At 48.7% G+C, this 18,518-nt stretch overlaps 1 protein-coding gene across 5 annotated transcripts in view; it reads right to left on the reverse strand.

Annotated features, from left to right (window-relative positions):
• CAMSAP1 (calmodulin regulated spectrin associated protein 1) overlaps positions 1-17,915 on the reverse strand; it is a 57,291-nt gene extending 39,376 nt beyond the window's left edge. For 3 of the 5 annotated variants that reach the window (XM_079112509.1, XM_079112511.1, XM_079112508.1), the window contains exon 1: positions 17,510-17,914. In XM_079112509.1, the coding sequence (XP_078968635.1) occupies positions 17,510-17,666 (157 nt within the window). In that variant the 5' untranslated portion in view covers positions 17,667-17,914. Of the gene's footprint in view, positions 1-17,509 lie in introns of all 5 variants that reach the window. The other 2 variants (XR_013759554.1, XM_079112510.1) reach the window with 1 other exon arrangement.
• Positions 17,916-18,518: the final 603 nt, after the last annotated feature.

Genomic DNA, 18,518 nt, shown 5'->3' on the forward strand with positions numbered 1-18,518 from the left:
GCACTCTAGTGTTCAAGCAATAAGATGCTCAACTAGCTTGGTAACCACAGCAGCCCTACGGGTGGACAGGGCAAGTCAGCTCCAACTCTGGAAGGCTGCTAAGCTCAGAGGGCATCACCAGGGTCAACCTCACGCTCACTGACCATATTGCAAAGCCACCTAGTTTGAAGCCACCCTCAACTTTGGACAAAACAGACCACACCATGGCAGGAGGAACGGGCTCCAGTGTGCTGCACCATGGGAAGGTCTCCGGCTTGCTGTGCTTTCCCAAAGCAGTCCAAGAAAGCCCTGCCACAGAGACATGAGCAAAGACAAAAGGAGGCAAGGGAACCCGCACTTAGGAGCACTATGTCCAGGGGGTAAGTGTGGTGGCCAGGGACAGGCAGCCTGCAGAGAACATCACAGAGGCCAGGGGCTGTCCTAAGTGACAGAAACTGAGAAGGGCCAAGGAGCCCCAAGGGCCAATGACAGTTTCAGAAGTTCATGCCAGCTACCAGGGAAGGCTACAGGGTCACCTCGCCTGCCCTCTGTTCCCCTTCCACCTAAGTGCTGCCTCAGTTGCCCAAGACCACAAGGGTATATTCTACCTCACACCTCAGAAGACCTCATTCAGCCTCATGGCTTCAAAGACTGCAGTTGTGTAGAGATCCAGATGTACATTCTGGCCATGGCCACCACCTTGAATTGCATATGTGACGTTTCCACATGGTGCCTAGGGCTCCTGAAGCCCCATCAGTTGGTCCATGGCATTCTCCCCTCTGACCTGGACTACTGGGAGGGCTCCTCTCTAGAAGGGCAGAAACCGGCACAACTCATGGGAAACCCTCAGGGTCCCAGTTCTGTGTGAGCATGGATGGGCGAGCAAAGGCTGGCCTGAAATGGAAGCAGAGAAGCCCCCAGACCAGGTGAAGACTGGCCCGCTCTGAAGGCAGGGGCTGGCAAGACTGGGAGACAGGTCGGAGCGGCGGCTCTTCTGGACCATCAGCCCCACAGCAGTGCTTCAGCAAGGAGGGGTCCACACCATCAGCTCTTCAAGTCCTGTGTGGATACGTAAGGAAACCACACTCCCACAGTCTAGCTGAGGCAGCGACTGCCCTCACACTGAGCTCGGTCAGTCCCTGAACTGACGTGCACAGACTTGACATCCTTGAGGTTTACCAGTTAGCTGCCATTTTAAGCATAGATGCCTTTAATCTATTTCTGGTGACTTGTTTTTCATTTCTTCTACAATTCAGTACGGCCATTTGTTAGAACTGTTATTCACTCAACAATCATCAAGCTTGAGCCAGGTGAGCCAGGAATGTACAAAAATGCTAAGAAGCAAGAGATGAGAGTCACTGCCATGGGGGTGATGCTGAAGAGGATGGAAAAGTCAGCGGGCAACTACCCCACGGTGCAGAGGTCGCACAGGGTTGGGGGGGCAGTCAGCAGACAGCCCAGCACTGAGGGTGAGTGAGGTGTACAGGAGGGGAACCTTAAACTAAGTGCTTTGCTAACTTGATCCAGACTCTTAACCGAGCACCTGCTACGCGCCTGACCTCTCTGGGCTGTCAGGGGAATGGGCAGGCAGAAGCATCAGGAGCACATAGCAAGGGAATGGACTAGGTCAGGTTGGGTCAGGGGGCTGGGGAAGCTGGAGAACAAAGAGTCACTGAATACGTGCTGGTCTTCCCCGTACAAAGTAGAGGATGGGCTGGACATCAGGAGGCAGATGTGGTCCCGCCTCCTCCAGTCATACCCCACCTGCCTGGAGTTTCCACCCAGTTAATCCCCACCAGGGTATTAATGCACTGATTGGATCAAGGCTCTCATAACCCAATCATTTCACCTCTCAATGTTCCTATGTTGTCTCTCACATGAGCCCTTGGGGGACACCTCACATCCAAACCATAAGAGAGGCCCTCAGAGAGTGGGCGTGAAGGAGCATCTGGATCTGTATATGAGGTCCTGACACCCAGGTGGCCACATGTGAAATCCACTGCAACCACACAGCAACTCCAAGAGCTACACCAACAGTCTGGTTTTCATGCTGGCACTCCAAGACCACAGAGCAGACAGTGAACTGCAGCCCAACAATGTGGTGGGCAAGCTGCTAAAGTCAACAAGACCAGCCTCTCACAGATTTCCAATAAGTTCAGAGTTGCAAAGTATGATCTTCCAGACATCCATACACCACCCACAACAACCCAACAAAGAAGGGTCAAACAGGGAGACCAAAGACCCCAAGAAAAGGCCACTGATGGAAGCCAAACGTCAGAACTGCCCAACAAAGGCTTTAGAGCAAAGAATCTAACAATGCTTCCTGAAGCAAAAGCAACCCCTGAAATAAACAAAACACTAACACCAAACGTAGAAAACTCTGGGGACAGAGTTTCCAGCCTCCCCAGCAAGGCCTGGCTTCCCCCTAGGGCGGGGCCCAGCATCCCAGTCCCCAGATCCTCTCAACACAGGGAATCCAACTGGGCAGAGGGTTCACCACCCATGACCACCTGCCACCCTCATCAGGTCTCATGGTCACAGTGCAAGGATAGCTCTTCTAGGAGGACAGGGCCTGGAAGAGGGACACGAGACCTCACATGGAGCAAGGTGACAAAAAGAAAGTCATGCCAAAGTCCTTTGACCCCGAGGCGAGGCCACCCCATGTGCATTACAGTTCACCAGGAAGAGCACATCTGCAGTCCCTCACCTGGAACTACCACGACCCACAGTGAACTTCCCGAGGTTCCCAAAGCAGCACACACAAGAACAACATGGTGTCTGAGGAGCCCAGCCCCTGTGACTGCAACCCATACAAACACAGGGAAGTAAGAAACAGGGACACCCAGCACCGGGGTCTCTTAGAGTACATGGGAGGTCCACTTACAGGAATCTGGCCAGCAACCAGAGAGCAGCACACACATAACTCCCGCTCCAGGCTGTGTGGCCCAGCCACGTCCAGGGGAAGCACAGTCCAGAGAGCACAGGTGGGTGCTCGCTCTCTCTCCTGGGAGGACAGGCCTATTCTAGAACAGGTGGTGGAAGAGTGCAGCCACACTTCCAGCACCTGGCATGATTCTAAGGACAAAGCTGGGACCTGTGGGCCTGCCTGGTGGACCTGCCTGCACATTGTGGGCTGGGACTCCAGCCAGCTCTGGAGCCTCCCGAGCGGGAGGGGGTGACAGCTGGAAGCAAATGTTGATGCCCCCTGCAGGAGGATGCCACCCTGGGTCTCAGATTATTATCCCATACTTCCAAACACAATGCTTGGTGCCCCCCAAAAAAACAGGCATGTGGGCAAAACAAGACAGGTGGGCAAAGGCAACAGCAGCAATGGGCAACAGAGGCAGTGCCCAAAAGGGACGGTCGGCAGTGCAGCCTCTCTCCACAGCCTGCAACCAGAGTCTCTGCACAGAATGAGCAGCGCAATGGCCCGGGGGCTCTGGAGTGGGCAACAGCAGGCAAGGAGAGGGAGCAGCCTGACCCTGTGCTTTCCTGACCCAAGGGCACCCAGCCACAGGACTGAGAGGAACCAGAAAGTCAATCCCAAGAGAAGCCTTGCCGTCCAGGCCTAGCCAGGAGTGGGACCCCTCCCTGTAGCTGGAAAGTGGGGTTTTTCCCTTTTCTCTCCCACCCTGTGACAGTCACCCCAATCATAGCAGCCAAAACTGCGCTTCCAGAAAGAGGGTAAGGTGCCAGTGTTCCTAGGAGCCACAGAGTGTGGTAGGTCCTGACCACATGTGCAAGCTGGGCTATTGTGGGCCTGCTCCTTAGTCGAATCCTGGGATGGACCCCAAAGGCACCACAAAGGACTTGAAAGGGGACTGACCCTTCAATGCCTGCCCACAATGGCCAAGCAGATTAGAGGTCTGAACCTAATGGGTCATTGCCACCCAGCTACAAAGCAAGCAGATCCACGTTACCCATAGGTGCTGAACAGCACCCAGCAGAGTCTCACCCTGTTGTAATCAAAACATCCAGGACACAGTCCATAACCATCCAGCATACAAAGAACCAAGAAAGAAAATGTGACCAGTCCTCAAGGGAAAAGGCAATGATAGGTCAGTCTCAAGAGGGCCCAGATGCTGGGGCTGTTCAAGACCATGGTCAGCTCCAGGAGGGACAAGCAAAATTCTTCAAGTAGGTGCGAAAACAAATTCTCAGCAGAGAAATAAAAACGAGAGCAACACATTAAAATTCCAGAGCTAAAAAAATAAAGAGTAACACAGAATTCACCAGCCAGACTAAACAGAAGAGATGACACAGGAAAGGGCCGCCGAACTTTGAAGGACTGCAGAAATGGCTGTCCTAGGACCAGCGGGACAGCCATCCATGTGGGAGGGAACCTGGCATGGAAGTGTTGTAGAAAATGTGGTCAAAGTTTTCTGAAATCTGGTGAAAGATACCAATTTACAGACTTGGGGAGTCCAGCAAACCAGACAGAATGAAAAGGAAAGCTGGTGCAGATGCTGCATAAGCAGACCGCTGACAGACACAAGGAAGCAGCAGGACCTTGGAGCGTGAGCCATCAGCCACAAACTTTAAAGGACTGTGTTCACAACAGCAGAAGAGAAAAACACAGGAATCTTAGCAGGAAAGTGGAAAAGCTATTTTTAAAAAGAATAAAAAAGACCCTGACAAGAAAAAGGACGAACTAGAAATCCTAGAGCAGAAAAACACAGTGGCTGGATTTGGTTTTATGCAACGGTTCAACATAGGTCAGACACGAGATGAAGTCGAGTGGAAAGAAAGTACCTCCGATGGAAAACACGAGACAAAGAAGTGGAAAGACAGGAGGTGAACGACAGACCAGTCAGTACTGTGGAACTGCAACTGGAGGCCAGGAAAGAAAACCATGAGCAGAAGCAGTACTTTGACAGACACTGGATGAGAATGTCCCAGTACTTGTAAAATTCACAAAACCACAGCTCCAAGAAGCACTACAAAATGCCAGCAGAACTGAAAAAAGAAACCCACACATCAAAGACAGCACAGAGATGCTAATGAGACCTGAAGACAGATGCTTTTTAAAGCAGCTAGAAGGGGATCCTGGTCAGGCCAGGACAGAGACTAGTCTCTGCCTCCTCCTCTGCACGGAGCACAGCTACAAACCCTAGGATAGTTCAAGGGCAAGAGGGGGATGCTGGCTGGGGCCCGGGTCTAGAGGATAGCAGCATGGCACTTCGTCCCCCAGCCAACAGGGGCCAGGGGATCAATAGAAGGCGCCACTAAAAATAAGCAGCCAGGGACTTTAGCAAGAAATTCCACAACAGAAAACCATTCAGATACGCATTCAGACATGCTCGTCCTCCCCATCAGGCCTAAGACACCCCTCCCCAAAGTCAGAGTCCCCTGTGCCAGAGGAACCCAGCAAGTGGGGTCCCACCACAAGCACCTGGCCTAGAAGATACTCGCTTTCTCTGCCAGTCATGAGGGTCCTGCCCCCTCTGCTCAGGGCTCCCACAAAGAAAAACACCTCATAACCACTGGTTGGGAAGCATGCTCCATTCCTCAGAGGCAGAGCCAGACAGCCACAGTGAGCCCCCAGAGCTCCTCCTGCCCTCAGCCACACCAGCACAGCCCAATGGGAGCAAACTGAAATAGCACAAGGCTTGCAGACGGTGCCACACTGGACCACAGCCCACAAAAGGAGGTCATGGCTGCAAGCAAATCTTAACAGAACACTGCTGCTAAAATAAAAGAAGCTTAAGAGCCCAGAATCTTCTAACACAATAGCCAAAGTCACCAAGAAATACTCAAAAATCATTTTAGTAAGAAAAGATAACCAACTGACAAAAGCCCAAAGATGATTCGAATGAAGTAATTATCTGACAAGAATTTTAAAGCAACCATCATGATTCTATAAGCAATTACAAATTCTTATATATATGTATATATGTATATGTATATATAAATATACATATATATATATACACACATATATATATTTAGTTGCAGGTGGACACAATACATTTTTATGTGGTGCTGAGGATCAAACACAGGGCCTCACATGTGCTAGGTGAGTGCTCTACACTGAGCCACAACCCCAGCCCCAGCAATTACAAATTCTGAAACAAAACCAGAATACTTCAACAAAGAAATGTTTCTAATAATATCAAATACAGAAATGAAAAATATAGTAACAGATATTTAAAAACTCACTGTATAGGTTCAACTGCAGGATGGTGACGACAGAGGACACAATCACTGAACCTGAGGTCAGATCGGCAGCATCTACCCAAACCTGAAGGGAAGTGGGGGCAGGGGGAGCTGAGGGGTCTGTGGGGGAGCAAAAAAAGGCCAGCTGTGTGCTACTGGGAGAGTGCTCAGCTGAGGAGCACTGGCGACACTGACTGGCTTAGCTCTGCCCAGACACAGCCTAGGGTCTAAACCCAGCAACTTCAAGACAAAGAGAACCCCAAGAGGAAGAACCCAGAGAGACCCGTGTCAAGACACACGGTACTTACTCTTCTGAAATACAGACAAATGTTCTAAAGCAGCCACAGGGAAAAGGCACACTTCTTAAAGAAGGACACCCGCTCCAATGATGGGCTCCCTCATCTGAAGGCACGGCAGCCACAGGGAAGTGGCACACAATTTTTCAAACACTAGAAGAAAAGAACTATTGACCACAAATTCCATATCCAGCAAAACTATCCTTAAAGAAAAGCTGGAAAATAAAGACATTCTCATATAAAGAAAATAAAAGAATGTGTCTCCAATAAGCTTAAAAGATAGGCCAATGGGCTGGGGTTGTGGCTCAGTGGTAGAATGCTCGCTTAGCATGTGTGAGGTCCTGGGTTCAATCCTCAGCCCTACATAAAAATAAAATAAAGGTATTGTGTCCACCTACAACTAAATACATACAGATATATATATATATATATATACATATATATGTTTATATGTATTTATGTATATATATATATTTTATATGTATTTATGTATATATAAAATATATATATATACCCAAAAAAAGGCCAAGCGTGATGGCCACACCCATAATCCCAGCTACTCAGGAGGCTGAGGCAGGAGAATCCCAAGTTCAAGGAAACCTGGGCAACTTGGTGAGAACATCTCAAAATCAATAAAATGAGCTTGGGATGTAGCTCAGGAGTAGAGTACCTGCCTGGCATGCATGAGGCTCTGATCCCCAGCACTGGGGAGTGAAAAAGAAACCAATACAGTAGCACATACCTGTAATCCCAGCAACTCAGGAGGCTGGGGCAGGAGGGTCATAACTTCCAAGTCAGCCTCAGAAACTTAGTAAGACCCTAAGCAACTTGGTGAGAACTGTCTCAAAATAAAAAATAAAAAAAGGCTGGGAGACCCTGGGTGGTTCAATCCCAGGTACCAAAAAAAAAAAAAAAAAAAAGTGGATAAGGTAAAGGGACCCAAATGGGAAAAAATGTTGCCATGTTTTCACTCAAAATAGTGAAATACCACCACCATTAACCGTCTTAAGTCACATAATACACAACACCCAGAGCAACCACTAAGAAACTAAACAGAAATGTATAACCCGGATCAAACAGAAACAGGCACAAGAAACAGAGGGAACAGAAAACAAATTAAAAAACATCTCTCAGGTCCTAACATAACAACAATCACATTAAATTCAAACACAACAATTAAAAGACAAAGTGGAAGGCTGGATTTTAAAAACAGCACACAACTATATGCTGTTCACAAGAAACTCACTCCAAATTCAATGACGTAAGTAGGTTAAAGTATAAAAGAGTAGAAAAAGATACACCATGCAAACGTTATTTTAAGAGAAGCAGGAAGAGTTATAGTGTCCCCCCTTTATCCTCGGGGACACAGTCCCAGAATACCAGAGGAAATATGATATTATGGGTAGTACCAAACCCTATACATACTGTTTATTTCTAAAGACCTATGAAAGCCAGGCACAGTGGTGCACACCTATAATCCCAGCGGCTCAGGAAGCTGAGGCAGGAGGATCATGAGTTCAAAGGCAGCCTCAGCAAAAGCAAGGCACTAAGCAATTCAGTGAGACCCTGTCTCTAAATAAAATACAAAATAGGGATGTGGCTGAGTGGTCGAGTGCCCCTGAGTTTAATCCCCAGTGCTCCCCGAAAAAAGAGACCTATGATAAAGTTTTATTTATAAATTAAGTACAGTAAGAAATTAACAATAGCTAATAATAAAATAAAACAATTATGCTAGTTACCGTGGCACACACCTGTAATCCCAGTGGCTCAGGAGGCCGAGGCAGGAAGATCACAAGTTCAAGGCCAGCCTCAGCAACATGGCGAGGCCCTAAGCAACTTAGCAAGACCTGTCTCAAAATAAAAATTAAAAAAGGGCTGGGGATGTGGTTCAGTGGGTAGGCACCTCTGGGTTCAATCCCTGGCAGCAAAAAAATAATAAATAAAACAATTATAAGATACCATAACAAAACTGCCAGCACTGGTACTCTTGCTCTGCAAAGCCATTATCAAGTACAATAAGGGTCAAATACAAGTACGCAACACCATGATCTAATAACCTAGACAGATACTAAATGACTAAGGAGAGGGTAGTGTACAGAGCAGGGACACCCTGGACAAAGGATGACTCATGTTCCAGGGAGGGTGTGAAAGATTTCATCATGCTACTCAAAATGGCAATTTTAAACTTAGGAATTATTTATTTCTAAAATTTTCCATTTAATACTGTCAGAGCACAGTTCACCATGGATAACTGAAACTGTGCAAAGCAAAAGCACAGCTAAGTCGGAACTACTGAACACTGATATATGATAAAGTAAAAAGAAAACTACTAAAGACAAAGAGGGCCATTACATCATGTTAAAAGAGGTCAATCCACCAGTAAGACCAGAATCCTAAATGTGTATGCACCAATTACAGAGCCTCAAAGTACATGAAATATCTGACAGCTGAAAAGAAAGAGACACGTTTATAAGTGTAGTTGGGAACTTCAACAACCACTGCCAGCAACTGACAGAAATACTAGACAAAAAACCTGCAAGGTTATAAACCTGAACACAACCAATACAGCATCACACTGGCTTTAAAGAGTTCTCTACCCAACAACCACAGAATACTCATTTTTTCCCCAAATGCTGATGGAACATTTGCCAAAAGATACCACCTTCTGGGTCATAAAACAAACACGAACAAGTTTAAAATAATAGAAATCAGTTTGTTATCCTACCATAAAAATGAAATCATACTAGAAATAAAAGAAGACAGGAAAACCTCTATAATCCCTTGGAAATCATACTACTACATGATTTCTAAGTGTTATGGTCTGAAGGTCTGTGTCCCTATTGTGGTGGTGTTAAGAGGTAGGGCCCTCAGGAGGTGATTAGGTGATGAGCCCTGCTTCAGGAATAGGATGCATGCCCTTACAGAGAGGAGAGGGAGCCGGTCTGCCCTCCTGCCAGGCGAGGACACACAGAAGGCGCCACCTATGAACAGGAAATAGGCCAGACACAGAATGTGCTGGGGTGCCCTGATCTTGGATGTCCCAGCCCCTAGAACTGTGAGCAATAAATTTCTGTCATGTATAAATTATCCTAAGGTATTTTGTAACAGCAGCACCAAATGACTGAGACAATGGGCCAAAGAGGAAGCATCAAAGGAAAACTTTTAAGGATACATAGAGTTGAATGAAAATGAAAATATAACCCATCAACACACATGGGATACAGCAAAAGTGGTAATGCTGGCAGTAAATGTCTACTCAGAAAAGGGTCCTGCTCTCAAGTCAATAATCTGAGATCCTAGCAGGGTGCAGTGGCACATGCTATAATCCCAGCAACTCAGGAGGCAGAAGCAGGAGGACTGCAAGTTCAAGGACAGCCTCAGCAACTTAACAATGCCCTGTCTCAAAATAAAAATCAAAAAGGACAGAGTAGAGCACCCCTGGCTCAATTCCCAGTACAAAAACAAACAAACAAACAAACAAAAAAAAAACCAAAAAAACACAAAACCACCTAATCTTCTAACTCAAGAAACCAGAGAAGGAAGGGTGAAATGCACCCAAGGCAAGCAGAAGAGGGGAAGGTACAGCACAAATGGGCAAAGGAAGAGAAAAGGCTGGAGGGGAGGAAGGCTCCACACCTGGGTTTTTCTAAGATCAGCAGGCTGGTTGTGATATTCCTCTAGTTTTGCAAGAAGTTACCACTGGGGAATCAGGTAAAGACACCCAGGACCTCTGCAGTATTTCTTACAATCATATTAATATACAATGATCTCAAAATAAAATTGGCCACGATTTTAAAAGGTATTTCACAGAAAAGATATGCAAAAGGCCAAAATCCATACTTTAAAATGTTCATCATAATTAGTCTTCAGGGAAATGCACAGTAGAAGCACAGATAGCACAATCTACCCCTTGCATGGCTACAATGAAGAAATGACAACAAATGCCAACAGGGCGGCAGAGCACAGAACCCAGTGCACGGCTGGCGGGAAGTACCACTGACACTACTTTATAAACAGCTGGGCACTTTCCTACAAATTTACACATACACTTATCTCGTGACCCGATAATGCCATGTCAGCCTACTTAAGACAAATGAAAACATCTGTCCACACAAATGAATGTTCATGTCAACTTTACTCACGAGCCCCAAACTGGAAACAATCCATACAACCATTATAGATGAACGGAGACGTCAATGTGGGCAAGCCACATGTGGGAGTCTACTAGAGCACACTTGGATGGATTTCAAAAATCCTGCACCAAGCAAAGGAAGTGCAAGTCCTTGCTGTGTGCTTAGAGGGCAGGAAACTCCAGAAAGACAGGTTTCATCTGCTACAAAAGGAAGCAGGTCAGGGAAACCCTGGGGGACTCTTGGGGACCTCAGGCAGAGATAAAAATGCTTCCTCTACTGTGGGCCTTCCTTTAAACCCATCTAACTATATTCTCAAAAATGTGCATCTTAAAGGCAGGGGCTATAGCTCAGTTGTAGAGTGCCTAGCATGTTTGAGGCACTGGGCTCGATCCTCAGCACCACATAAAAATAAACAAACAAAATACGGGCATTTTAAAAAATGTGTATCTTAGTGTATATAAATTACAACTCAATAAAAGTGGTCTTCTCAAAGATACAAAAGAAGTCTGCACTTTATACCTACAGTGGGCAGTAGCCTCAGTGCCCTAGCAAAGACTGAAAAGTAAGACATCTGTTCCTTCCTCAGAAACTTCCATGGTTCCACTTCACACACAGCAAGGCCCAGGTGAGGGCTCATCAATTGATCAATCAGCCACTCGACCCATTCCAAGGCCTGGCCCAGATCTTATCCAGTCTAATCTTTTTTCGGGGGGATACCAGGGATTGAACTCAGGGGCACTTGATCACTGAGCCACATCTCCAGCCCTATTTTGTATTTTATTTAGAGACAGGGTCTCACTGAGTTGCTTAGCCACCTCACTTTTGTGGAGGCTAGCTTTGAACTTGAGATCATCCTGCCTCAGACTCCCAAGCTGCTGGGATTACAGGTGTGGGCCATGGTGCTTGGCTATTAATCTTGCATGGCAACTGCCACTAGCCTTTCCCTGAGTGAAATATACTACAGCCACCCCCATTTCCCTGCCCTGCTCTGGTTCTCACCCACTGAGGCTACCCACTGGGCTTCACTTTAATGGAACACTGCAGAGGTCATCCAGGAAGCTCCTCTCCTTCCTCACATACCCTGCCAGTGCATCTGCCCCTCTCTAGACTGGGAACTACCAGGGCTTTCCTTATAAGTCTTTGCATACCTGGCTAGCCCAGCACTACCTGAGGCCTGAGAAGCATGGCGGGGACCCAAGGCCACAGTACATGCTCACCTGAACAGACACAAGTCTAATTTTGACTGGTCGAGTCTGCAGCGCCTGGAGAATACTCAGCACATTAGCTTAATGGTGATGGTTCAATGTTAACCACTGTTTTCAACCTCCTGATGATACAAAACAGCATGCACTCAACAGAAAATGCACTTTGAACTCTGAATTCTGATCTCTTTCTGGGCTTAGCAAAATGCCACACAATACCCCCTCATGATGCTGGACCACGAGGGCCAAAAATTGTGACTCCAGTGTGCTGTGTGGCAGACTACAACAACCAGGAGGTTAGGGTATTAAATGTGTTTCTGACTTAGTGATATTTTTGATTTATGATGGGCTTTATTTGTACCTAATCCCATCATAAGGTGAGAAGCAGAAGAAAAAGAGGTTTAGCATGCTCAAGGCCTTTGCATTCTATCCCCAGCACCATTTAAAAAAGAGGGCCAGGGCTTCTTCTCTGAGTGGTAGAACATTTGCTTAGCATGGGTGAGACACTGGGTTCTATCCTCAACACCACATAAAAAATAAATATAAATAAAGATTAAATTCTTAAAAAAAAAAAAAAAGGATCAGGTGAGAGGTCAGGAAAGAATCAGAAATAGAAATAAAAACTCAAAGATCATCTTTCTGTATATGTCAACCGAAGCCATAACAGCAGATAACTTCATGACACAAAGAAGACTCTAATACTGCTGGGAGTAACTAGATGGTACAGCGCTTGCCTAGCATGCAAAGCCCTGGGTTCCACCTCCAGCACACCAAGGGGAAAAGAAAAGAAGGAAATAAAAAGAAAAGAAAGAGCGAGCCTGTACCCATCCCTGACAAGGAACCACGGTCCCCATGTTCAGCCAACATTGCAGACCCAGCTGCCCCAACTCAACCTCCCGCACCACTGCCACCAATCCCATCTCCTGGACTCTGCTTTTAGAGTGTCTCTGGGCTCAATCCACCTCCCTAATTCCCACTGGCACTTTCAGCCTCATCACTGAGTTCCCAGATGTTACACCTGCCTCCTCCTACTCTAACCTGCTAAAAACATCTTTCCAGGCTCCCTCTCTCAACACAGCCACCCCTACTTAAAAACCTTCCCAGGCACACACCAAACAAATCCCCAGGCAGCCTGAACGCTGTAAACAATCTAGCCCCAGACTATTTCCAAACTAATCACCTACTATTTCAGTCCACAATGCTTCTGCCTCTACAAGATTAATCTACTCAGTGCCCCAAAACACTCTGCCATTGCAGGGGTACAATCAGTTGCCCCCCACCCCCGTGCCCCTGGAGACTACCCAAGCTTTCTCCATCCTTCAAAGCCTGTTTCACCACAAAGCCTCCCTCAGCCGCCCTCCCTGTGCACCTGGAGGCTCCCCTTTTGCAGCCCCCAGCAGTGACATCATGCTATCATCTTGTCTATGACTTGACAATGGCTCCACCTTGGCCACCCTAACAAGATGAAAGTGACAGTGATCCACATTTTCCCACAGTGCAGTAGAAATGGAAAGGGCACTGGCACACAGTACTGCTAGGCCACAAAGAGAAGGTGGCAGAAGCCCATGAGCAATAAGAACTAAGGGCCCTTCAGAAGTGTCTGCCCAAAGCTTACACCCCAAAGCCAGCCCTTCTGAGCATCACTCAAACTTAAGGGATTAGAACCGACCAAACTGAAAGACAGATTTCCGTTCTCGGGCTAATACTTAATATATGCATCAGGCCAGCAAAGAGACCACATACTAACTGACCTACCTTTGGAAATATGAATCCACCCACTTCTGGTCACCAGGATGGAACTACAAAACACATCTTCCCATTCCCCCATGCAATAAGCACTTGAGTACCCAGTGCTCTGGAGCACCAACCAGGCCCCCAGGCCTTGCAAAGTAGTATACAGAACCAGACAAGGGCAGTTCTCAGACACTGCTGTGAGGGAGGACCAGCTGCTGGCCCACAGCCTCAGTTCCACCAAACAGTGCTCATTAAACACCTGAAGCTGCTGTGTCCCTACCAGCCCAGAAACACCCAACTCCCTTCCAAGAACAACAAAAGGCTATTGAAAAAACACAATCTGAAGTCATAAACCAATAATCTGAGCAAATCATCTCCTGGAACAACTTAGCAATATGCTTCTGAAACTGTCAAGAGAAGGCTGCTCCCAGAAAGACCAGCCCTAGGCCAGGGAGGAAGAGGAAAGAGAGGTTCCACACCAGCTCTGGAGCTAGAAAGGGGCTCCCAGCACTGACCTCCTTTTGACCAATGTTATTACAAAAAAACAGCACAGCAACACCCTGGAGTTGATAATGAAGGGGTTCTGCTCCTAATATCAACTAAACAAACCAGAGCTAAACTACTCTTACTGCCTATATGATGAAGCAGCCGGCGGCAACACACTCTGTCAACAAGCAGGACCCAGCCTCACAGGCCACACACACACATGTGCCTTTTCAATCAGTTGTTTAAATGACTCTAGCCAGAGGGAGGGAACAGGGTGCAGCATTCCCCATTAGCAGGGACCCTGGGCAGGTAGCAGCCACTCTCCAGCCAGGTGGGTGTGGGTAAGGTGAGAAGGCTGAGCTGCTGCCCAGTGCCAGGAGTCAGCAGCACAGCTTCAGGGCAAAGGCACTATGGATTTCCATGGAGTTACACAGCAACCTCCTTGCAATGGTTGAGAGACATATCAGACTTGACACTGTCCTTGAAAGATACCAAGATCTGATGTCCCACACAATCCCTGATACTAGGGCCTATATAGATGTCTGAGTCTGTCAAGTGCATGTGAGAAATGCACAGTGGACTGCACTGCTGTCACCCCAGTCTAGCACTCGATTCTGAAAAGTAAAGAGCATTTCAAATTTTTTATAAACTTATAATGTCACAAGCTAAGCAGACTCCTCTTCTCTTACAGACTTGTTTAAGTGAACAATTTTGAACATGTCCAATAATCTACTTCTAAAAAAATTTTAAAAGACTGTCAATGGGCAAGGTGCTAAGCAACTCAGTGAGACCCTATCTCTAAATAAAAATTAAAAAAAAAAAAAAATTGGGCTGGGAATGTGACTCAGTGGTTGAGTGCCCCAAGATTCCATGCCCAGTATCAAAAAAAAAAAAAAAAAAAAAAAAAAGACTGTCAATGAAACATGGGAGTTACCAAAAGAAGAGGGAGGTGGATCTACAAATAAAAGCACAGGACAGGACAACCCACGAGTCTTGGCTGTGGCACCAGAACCAAATAAAGCTGGAGGAAATGTTTCTGCATAATCATATGCCTGAGGCCTGGCAGGGCAAGCTCCAGGAGCTGCCACTTACTATACAGATAGCAGGCTGGTGCCCAGGGACACAGAACCCCAGATATACACCAAGGTGGCTTCTGCAGCCAGCCCTAGAGTTTGGCATGCTTTCAATTCCTACACAGAAGGAAAGGTTTCACTTCACAGCCTAACGAACAACTGCACAACCCACAGAACACCTAAGCCACTTCTCCCAACAAGCCTCTCCATAGTAACTGACCACTGAAGAGCCCAGAAGTGTCACGTCCAGTGAATAGCAACCTAAGCTGAAAAGGTAATGCAAGATCCCAAAGAAGCAAAGATTCATCCCTGTGTTAAGATCAAAGTTTTGAGGGGAAAAATCTACACATCCTACTAAAACCACCACCTCCCCACCCAGTTTGCTAGAAGACACAAGCACACACCAGCTGCAGAAAACTGACACCCCAGTTGGGACCCACTTGACCACAACATACATGAAATCTCTTCAACTGAGCCAAGGTGAGTCTTCTTGGTCATCTGAATTGGAACTGCTCAAATCTGTAAATTTAAAGAGTTTCTCAGGGGCTGGGGATATAGCTCAGCTGGTAGAGTGCCTGCCTCACAAGCACAAGCAATTCCCAGCACCACAAAAAAAAAAAAAGTTTCTCAATTTTTAAAAAAAATTATGTCTACTCCCCTTCAGAACAGAAACCTTCTCATTGAGCAAAAATGGATGAAATACAGACCAACTAATGCCAGCGTGATATGCACTGTTAGCAGAAGTCCTGTCTCCAACTGGCAAGGCCATTACCTGCTCAATTCCAGAATAGAAAGCACCTAATCTTCAGTTGCTGCCGGCATCTCTAGTCTTCACATGCCCACCTTTCAATAATTTCAACACTTTAGAGTCCAGTGTCAGATTTTGACTCATTCTCCAATGAGGCAGCACATACTCAAGAGCAATCAGTACTGGAATAACTAACCAGATACAACGTTCAGAAACAAGTACTTACCTTTGAGTAGCAAACAAATGCAAAGTTGAATGCTAAGGCTAAATGCAACAAAATACACACTTGCCTTACTAAAAGAACCTAGAGAGCAAATGATGGAAGCACCTTTTGTTAAATATTTGGACCTAACATTCATTAGCAGAGCCCAAGCATGCACAACCTCAACACCATAAAGGTGAAACGTTGCCCAAAGGCCCATAAGCCATGCCCAAGAATGGACCATGTTTAACAGCAAAAAGTGGAACTAAGCAGTACCCATACACATCAGAGTGGCATGTAGTGGACGGGCCTAGGTGAAATACTACAAAACATGGAAAAGAATGCAGTGAACTTAGATGAAGCAGGAGGAATCTAAGCACACAATGTGGAATACAGACACCTCAAAAGATATCACTACTGAAGGCACAAAAACATGTGAAACTGCACAATCTAGTTCAGTGACAAATGCACGGAGAAATACAGAGAAGAGCAAAGCCTCTGCCAACACAAGGTGGGAGGGGGCAAGAGGGGCCAGCAGGCAGGGGCACCTGCAGCCAATGCGTGGATAGTGCCCCACACCCAGTGCCACTGCAGTGTCATTTTCTAAGGTGTTTCATGAACATTTTATCAATTTCAGTTTTTAAAGTCAGGACAAGTGATATATGGCAGCATTTTTCCACCACCATACAGAACCTGAGTGAAGTTCAACAGAACCAGGAAACAATATAAAACTGAAAACTGTAAAAGAAAGAATTATTTTCCAACTGCTACTTACACAGCACAAAACCGAGTTTAAAATAAAGCGCTGCATTTAATCTGAGACTCACAAAACGTGTTTGTGCTTATGACTAACCAGAGGCGGGCTGAGGCACAGGCCACTGTCACACAGAACGCCTGCTCAGCAAGTTCTCAAAACTGGTCAACTAGCCCTTTTCTCCAAGGGCTACCTCTGCACTTCAGTCTTGCTCTAGAATCAGTCATTTCTCATCAGAATGAAGGCAATTCGTGTTTCGAATTAAGAGAATTACCCAAGTATTAACCCTTAATTTTGTACTCGAAACAAAGCACCTAAAATTAATAGAGAAAGCCAGGAAGGAATCAAGGCACTGCTGCACCACCTGGTCTGCAAAGTTCCCGGAGCAGGAACCAGACGTCTTAATCCACTAAGCACCTTAGGCCTCGCCGACGGAACTTCGTCGCAAGGTTACCCAGCTCCGCGACCAGAAAATTACCAAAGGGATCACTACGATCCACGCAATCCGAGCAAGGCCCAGCTGCGAGCCGGGGATCCAACGGCCCACGATCTGCCACCACCAAAACCGGTGGCGAACGGGTCCGCCGGAGTCCTGGGCGTCCCTCGGCGGCGAGCCTCGCGGTGGGCGCTGCGGCCACCGCTCTGGACCGCGGCCAGGGGCGGCCGGCGCTCCCCGCGCCAGGCCCGACGGCGCCCTCCGCCTCGCGCCCACCGCGCCCACCGCGCCCGCCAGGCCCGCCGCGCACCTAGCCCGTAGGCCTTGGCGCAGATCCACTGCAGGTTGGCGGCGATCTTGGCCCGCGCAGCGTCGTAGCGGTCCAGCGGCACCAGGTCGGCGCCGTCCGGCAGGGCCTCCATCCTCCGCCAGCCCTCGGCGGCGGGGCGGCCGCCCGCGTCCACCATCTGCAGACAAAGGCCGCGGCGGCCGGGCCGCAACAAAGGCGCCGCCGCCCTCCCGCGCCGGCCCGCCGGGCGCACGGCCCTCGCCTCACGGCCGCCGCCGCCGCCGCCGCCCGGGCTGCTGCTGCATGCTGCGGGCGCCCAGCCCAGGCCGAGGAGGCACGAAGCGGGCCGGCGAGGCTGCGGCGGGCGGGCGCGGGCCAGAGGCGGGGGCGGGCGCGGGCCGGGGGCGGCGGCGGCGCGTGCGCGGCCCCGGGAGGCGGCGGCTGAGGCGGCGGCCAACGGGCGGGAGCGAGAGCGCCGCCGCTGCGTCGCGCAGGCGCAATGCGCGCCACCCGCGGTCCCGCCCCCTTCCGCAAGCGCAGTAGGCACCGCCCGAAGGCCTGCCCCCGCCCCGCCCCCGTCAGCAAGCACTGGAGACACTCCTGAAGCCCCGCCCCCAGGCCCAGGGGGCCCGACTGAAGCCCCGCCTTCCTCCCGCCCCTAGGCGCAGTGACAGCGCCTTCCGCCCCGCCCCGTCCGCAAGCACCGGGGACTCGCCTCTCGCCCCGCCCCCAGCCGCCGTGGGAGCGCCTCAGGCCCCGCCCCGGTCCGCCAGCGCCTGGCACGCTCGCGAAGCCCCCTTCCGCCCCGCCCCGGCTTAGGGAGCCCGCGGAGGCCCGGCTGGCGTCCGCAGGCACAGGGCACGCCTGAAGGCCGGCCCCCGGAGCAGTGGGGAGACCTGAAGCCGCGGGCTGCCTCCCCGCCCCACGTGCACTGGGACGAGCCTCAGGCGGTCCTCTTGGATCCTCCACTTCGCCGGGCGCCAACTCTCTTGGACAGCGCTCTACACTGCCCATTCTCTGGCTAGCTGGG

This window comes from Sciurus vulgaris (genome assembly GCF_902686455.1).
Source record: "Sciurus vulgaris genome assembly, chromosome: 15".
Taxonomy (NCBI): domain Eukaryota; kingdom Metazoa; phylum Chordata; class Mammalia; order Rodentia; family Sciuridae; genus Sciurus; species Sciurus vulgaris.